This window comes from Thalia democratica, chromosome 2 (assembly GCF_965202585.1).
Source record: "Thalia democratica chromosome 2, ktThaDemo2.hap1.1, whole genome shotgun sequence".
Classification (NCBI taxonomy): domain Eukaryota; kingdom Metazoa; phylum Chordata; class Thaliacea; order Salpida; family Salpidae; genus Thalia; species Thalia democratica.
Genome location: NC_139166.1, coordinates 21,909,546 through 21,917,004, shown reverse-complemented (window position 1 = coordinate 21,917,004; position 7,459 = coordinate 21,909,546). Strand labels below are relative to the sequence as shown.

Below are 7,459 nucleotides of genomic sequence, written 5' to 3'. Positions count from 1 at the left end.
GCAGAACGTTTTTTAAATACGGTTTACTGTTATGCAAAATTAACTTTGTTGAAAAAAAAATTGTTATGAAACTAGACATATCTAACAAATTAAGTTTAAGTTACTTAATTACAAAATGTTTATTATAAAGTTTGTAAATCACAAATAATAAAATTTATGAGGCTGAGTTTTTAAAAATTGTTATAAACTGTTAATCTTCAAATAATTTTAAGAATAGAAAATACTTAATTCAACTACAAGCAAATTATTTAAAAACATTTACAGTTTGTCGAAATTGTACATAGCAGATAAACTGTAGTAGAAAATATACCGTTGTTTAAACTTTGAACATGAAACTTTTCATCATTGCAATTTTATTTTTATGCAGATATCTAAATCTTATAAAAATGGAAAATTACCAAGACGACAGCCAAGAGGGCGCCTTTCAAACTGAAAGCAGCAGTGGCGAGAGCAATGTGAGCAACCAGACAGTCGAAGAGAAAAACTTGCAACTTCTCGAAAACCGCAGAGTCAACACAACCAGCTTCTTTGTTGGCTCATTCGTAGAACAGATGTGCCTTCTCTTTGCCAAAAACAACAATGAAGGAAAAACTTTGTTTTTGGAAGTCATTAAGAAGCTTTCTCCCATTATTAAGTTTGAAAAAGAAGTCTACTCTGACAGCCTGAGCAAAGTGCGTGCTCAGTACAGGGAAGTTTTTCTCAAGCTCATCAAAAAGACTTATGAGGAGCTTTATGGAAGTGCTCTGACGTTCAACCAAGACCAGCTAGCAGTTAAAAATATTGATGGTAGGTCTGTCACTACAAAGTATAATACTGATTTTGTTGAGATGAACAACATTAGCTCAGGAGCTTACGGCTCTGTTTTCAGGTGCAAAAACATCTTTGACGAGTGCATTTACGCTGTCAAAAAAATTGCAGTGTCCCTAAAGTACAAAAACTGTGACCAGCGATTGAAAAAGATCAAGAAAGAAGTAGATTTTCTATCCCATCTCAACCACCCTAATGTAATAAGGTACTTCAGTTCCTGGGTTGAGCACCCTTGTCTGGTGAGTGATGTTCCTTCTGAAACAGACAGCTTCAATTCTTCAGCTAGAATTCGAACATTGTCTGAAAGCCTCAGCAAAGATTTCAGGCGGCAGCTTAGTTTCAAGCAGCTTGAAGATGACAATTATTCCTTTGAGTTTTGTGATGAAGAAGGCAAAGCAGGTGGAGATGGAGGATGGACTGAAGCAGAGTGCAATTCTTTAAACGAAGAAGACTCCCAGTATGAAGACTCTTTTCAAGAGGAAGAGGAAGAAGTTGTTGATTATTCGAGCGGAGAGAACATAGTCATGTACATCCAGATGCAGCTGTGCGAAACCACGCTTTATGACATGATGATTGCAAGAAACAAAAATAAAAATGCTGACGCCCAAAAAGTCTACAGGCAAAACATCAGCATTTTTAAGCAGCTCTTGCACGCCCTCAGCTACATCCACCACGACAAACAGTGGATCCATCGCGACGTCAGCACCAGGAACATCTTTTTAGACGGATCAAGTGTTCTTTTGGGAGACTTTGGCCTCAGCTCTTACCAGAGATCCGCCCCCAATGTCCACAAAGGAACAGAAGTTGTTCCTGTTGGTCAAAATGACAATAAACTGACCACTGGAATTGGCACTCCTTTGTACTCTGCGCCGGAAATGTACAGCAAAGATGACTACACCAGCGCAGTGGACATGTACTCGGCTGGAGTCGTCTTGCTTGAGCTGTTTCATTTTATGGGAACCTTCATGGAGAAGCAAGAGACTATCCAGTGTGTCCGCAAGCAGGGACTTCAAGGACTCCCAGAAGATCTTTTAATTTCTCACCCCAAAGTGTGCGAGCTGATAATCCAGTTGCTGAGTGAAGATCCTGCAGAGAGACCCACAGCGCGTCAGTTGCTGACTTCCAATGAACTTTTTAGCGGTGAAACGAATTTCCACCAGGAAGAAGTCGATCAGTTGCGAGCTGAAAATGAACAACTTCGCAAGAGAGTGGAAGCACTGGAAAAGGATGTCTTGAAATTGACGCAAGTGAATGCTGAAAGTTGATCATTTGTTGTGAACTTGCCTTGTTTGAGACATTTTATCTGCAATACTGCTGTTTTTCAAATTATTTTAGTCAATTCTTTTATTTTTATTTTAAAAGCCAAGCTTCTCTTGAAATTGGACGTTGAGATTTCTGAGTATAGTCAATTTAAAAAGTATAAAAAGTACTGCAAGCCTAATTAAGTTGTTTCATCTTTTTTATAAAAATGTTTAATGTCATACTAAGCTTATGTACTATATTACTACTACAAAGGTATCTAGTTGCTTAGTTAGTTTAATTTAACTTTTTTAGAAATCATAGTAAAACATTTGATAAACTTTATCTCAAATTTTTTTTTGCAGTAGTTTATGAAATTTTTTTATTAATACAAATTGAGTTTTTGTCCTTTTCACTTTTTAGTTTATCATATTTTTATGTGTAATGAAAATAAATGTTTAAAGTTGTTTATAAAGGTACTGCAAACAAATCCGTTTGAAAGTATAAAATTCCTTGACAAATTTTTGTTCAACAACTGATATGCTCACATTTTACTGCACCACTGTTCATATGTAATAAAAAATATAATAAAATAAACAATATCTTATGTTTTGGTTGCTAGATATTACATTTTAAACTTTAGTAAGCAGTAATGTTTATATTCTTTTATAACAATTTAATATTTTTTCTACTACCACTCAAACTTATTGTTTGAAAAGAAACCAATTGTTAGATGAAATCACTTTTTTATCAGAAAATATCCGAAGCTATTATAATTACAAAGTTTTATAATAAACTTAATAATAATGCTTTTCGTTAACAAAAGTATCTGAATAGTTTTTATTAGTGCAATTTGTTAAAAACAGCATTACTTTGTGTTGGTAAATATTTTCAATAAATTCACACAACGGTACGTAAGTAAAGCGTATAAATAAAAAATTAATATATGTTTATTTGAGTATTATGGTTAAACTAGTGTGTGTGTGTGTGTACCATGTTGTCAAAAAACTTGAAATCTTAAAAAAACCTGGAGTTTGAGAATTTATAAAAAAAAACCTGGAATTTCAAACATAAACTACTAAAAAATCCTAGAAAAACTTGAAATTCTAAACAATTTCTACATGTAAAATAATGAGATTTTTCTTAGATACGAAAAATCTATGATATAGATAGTAAAAATTGTATAATTAAAAAAACTTATATTATAAAACACATTTTAAGTAGCTTTTTAGTGTTGTTATATAATTTAAGACAGTTTTTTACTGAATATTTAATTTTTAAATAAATATAGACCAAAATACTTGTAATTTTTAAACCCTGGAAAAAATTCAGAAAACCTTTAAAAAGTTTACAAAAAACATTTGGCAGCCCTGGTGTACATTAATTTTGAAGACGGATGATATTTAACACAAAGATTAACATATTTTACTGTAGCTTTAACTGGAAACTTAAAAACGTCTAATATTTTGTAAAGAATTGTTAAGTTATTTGCCTAGCCTGAAAGAAAATGATTTTCAACAGCTAAAAACAAACTTTTTCATCTTAATAAAAAAAATTCTAGTAAAAAGTTAAACACTTAAATTAATAGTTCTCTTCACTACAGCTCTTTGCTCGTGTTTATTTTTATCAGATTTTTAGCTTGCATAATAATTTAGCAAAAAATAATAGGAAGCATCTTCAGTAAATTTCACTTTTAAAGTACTATTTTTATATTTTATGGGTTTTCAAAGCTAAAACTTCACACAAGTAGTCTTACAAAAAGTATAAACATCCTAATTACTAAAATTTTAATACTAAAAACAAACAATAGTAACTTTAATTTTTATTTAAATACTTTACAAAGGTATACAATAGTTGTTTAAAAATATCCTAGTTGTTTACATATAATACTTATAGTTGTGTAAATTTGCTGAGTAGTTTTTTTTTTTTTTTTTAGAAGTACAAATATTTGTAAATGTTTAGTCGTTAATATAATGACCAACTAAGCAAAGTTCTCATTCAAGTTAAATTGTGCAATATGCTACAACAATTAAGTTTAATACACATGAGTAAAAATCATTGCAAGAAACAACTCCTTAATTAATATTTCGGCTGGATAAAATGTTTTTTAGATTAAAAGCTAACACTTAACGTTTTTATTTAAATTAAAATAGTAATTTATACTGTTATGTTATATATACATATTAAAGTAAGTACTCTATTATTAGGTTTGATATTATAAACAAAAAATACAGTTTAATTTAAACTAATAACAAGTATTAATAATTTAAAATAAAAAAATCTATAAATATAACAAAAGTTAGTTTGTAGACAATATATTCGTTATAAAAACTTTTTTGGGAATTTTCCGTTTAGTTTTAACTCTTGTAGTGCCGCGGTTGAAAGTAAATAACACTTAAGCAAGTTGAAAAAATAATAATACAAAGACACTATTTATCTCTGATTGTTGAGAAATATTATGTTCAGTCTCAGTTTTATCCAAACCGTAATGACAGTATTTTAAACATACAAACTAGAAAACTTGGGCCCGCATGAAAATTACATTTGCAACGCACACGAATTTAAGCATTTTCAATAAATACTAAAAGTGTGCTAATATTTAACTTGTTTTTGATTTAAAAGTAGTGGTTTATGCACTGTTATTTTGTTACATCTTTGCTTTTAAAAATCTTTTAAATTGATGAATTATAATCAAGTTAAGTTATTTAAAAATCGGTTAGAAGTTAGCTTCAGTGAAAATCTATCACTATACGAGCGAAAGTTTTATAAAATAGTTATTTTTTACCACTAAAATTGAACTAAAATTATAACTACCTAAAGCAAGACTTCCAAATTTGGCAAAATCCAATTTTTAGGTACGATTTTAGCTTTAAATAACTTGTTAGGAATAGAAAACTTTAATGGATATTTAAACAGTAAAGGGGCGAATATGAAAAAGAGTTTGGATAACCCTAATTAAAAAAAAGCTATACAGTTATATGCATGGAAAAGACTTTACTTTTACAGTTAAAATTAATTAAAATCATTAAGTTGATATAACTACTTGTTTTCTTAATCATTAACCTTTAGCTTTATCAAACTATTTAATTGTCACGACTACTTCATTGATTAGTTTTATAAGCTTTTAAATTTTTTTTTCTAACTTTTATTGTAAAAGTTGTTTCAAACAAAACTTGTTTGTGTTATAATACTCATATAAAAGGTTAACAGGTATGTATGTATTGTAAAATTTAGAAAAATGTTGTAGATAAGTTTCACTATTCACAATTGTGTTCAGATAAAGTTTTTTTGGCCACCAGGGACTGATTTTTTTTGGAAAGTAGTCAATTACTCCAACTAGTTTTTTGAAAAAAACTACTATGATGTTGATATTTACACTGAATCTTAGTAATTTTGAAAGTTGAACACTTACGAAAGAACAAACAACTAACTTATATTTTAAACTAAAAAAAAACTCAATATTTTTAGTGTTAATGTTTAAAATTTTGTTACTTATTATACGAGGACTAAATGTTTATGAAGTCTTAAACTTGATATAGTTTGTAGTAACTTTCTTACATGGTTAGTAAAATTAAAGGTTGATAATTAAGAACAACAAAACAATATTATTTTGTAGCTCATAACATCTTTAATAGTTATTAATTAAATTAGTTTGAAATAATAATCTTTGCTTAACAGTATTACAAATTTGTATTGTTAGGTAATTAAAAGCAATCAAAGTCATTGAGAACTGTAAAACTTAAGTCTACTGGTAGTTAATACTTTACTTTCTTTTAATAAAACAAGTTATAAGTTGCTATGGTAGTTGCTATTTTAGCTAAATTTCTTTAAGTAAAGTGTTTATTGTATTTTTAACTGTTTTTTCGTACTCTGATAGTTTTAAAAAACTTTCCTTCAAAAAACTATTAACAAAAAAAAAATATTTTGACTTAGAGACTAATAGTTTTAATTTTAAACTGTGTGTATAATCACTTTAAGCTTACAAGCAGTTTGATATTTAAAATAATCTGTGTTAAGTAACTCAGCTTGCTGAGCTGTGACATTTCATCATCAACAGCATAAGTTTGTATGTGTTACTAAAAATACTTTGTTGCATAAAAATGTTTAATATTTGCTTTTAAGTTAAAATAAACTTGGTTTTTTCCATTATCAGTCTGTGTTTTCAAGTTTTATTACTTATTTTTAATTGTTTGTGTTACTTAATAAAACTAAGAGTTTTACTTTGTTTCAATTGCTAAGTTCTTAGTTTAGCTTTATATTAGAATTTGAATTTTACCTTTTTTAGTTTACTTTGAATACTTAGTTTAGGCATAGTTTTTGTTTTATAAGAAATATACTTTAATTGTTAACCTAACTAGTATAGTTTTAAACTATTATATTAACCATTTAACATTTTATTGTTGTTTGTAAATGAAAATTTCAACAGTGTCTTTATTTGAACTCTCTTTTTTGAGCTTAATTGTTTCAAAAAAACATATTAACTTATTTTCTAACTTTTTAAATTTTTTAGTAACAATAAAAAATATATATTATTACTAACAAAATACTTTTTGGTGAGCCAAATAGTTAGTTTAAAAAAAGACAGTTTCAGTTAGTGGTGGTTAGATTTTTTGCACCTCAAGTTTTTTTTTCATTTTTTTTTTAAGATTTAAAGGTCATGGTTTTTATACCAATAAAGTTTTTAAAATCATAAAAATTTTTATAAGCTTTGCTTTAATAAAGTTCAAAAATAATATTACTAATCTATTTTAAGGTTTTCAATTGAAACAGCTTTAAAAACCTATTATCCTAAATTTAAAATATCCTACCTTTTACTGGGTTTTTATAATTACTAAAGCAGTAAGTTTAATAAAATACAAATATGTTTAGCATATTTTCATGATTTTTTAAATTGGTATTTTTGGTTGTGAATAACTTTACTTTTTGTGTAAATCTAAATATTATAATAACTTTGATTACTTTGTAAACATGTGTGAAATCTATAAACTTAATATTTTTATTGGTCTTAATCAGCACTTTAATTTAAAAATCTATTCACAGCATAATTATAGTTTGAAAAATCAGTACACGTTAGATTACAAAAAGAGTATTAACATTATAATTTTTTTGTTTTATCATTGTCTCTATTGCTGTTATGTCCTATAATTATTGAAAAAAAAAGATTAAGTTTGGATTAAAAAGAAAATCAGTATTTCATGAATTAATTTACTAGAGTACAAAATTTTAATGTTTCTGTACTATTGGTGGAAATTTATAATACATTGATTTAATTCAGGGTTTCCCAAAATTATTTACAAAGTCGCCCATTTATAAATCAATTCCTCTCCAAGTCTCACTTTAAACAAAATATTTGATTTATATGTATCTCAGTCTAGTACAAATAATTTAAATTGAATAAAACTAGTCAAATTTT

The 7,459-nt window shown here is 27.6% G+C and overlaps 1 protein-coding gene across 1 annotated transcript; it reads left to right on the top strand.

The window, feature by feature from the left end:
* The first annotated feature begins 376 nt into the window (after positions 1–376).
* Positions 377–2,809, top strand: LOC145829267 (eukaryotic translation initiation factor 2-alpha kinase 1-like). The gene has a single exon (XM_082937015.1). The coding sequence runs from the start codon at positions 387–389 to the stop codon at positions 2,070–2,072; it is 1,686 nt and encodes a 561-aa protein (XP_082793141.1). The 5' UTR covers positions 377–386; the 3' UTR covers positions 2,073–2,809.
* The last annotated feature ends 4,650 nt before the right edge of the window (positions 2,810–7,459 follow it).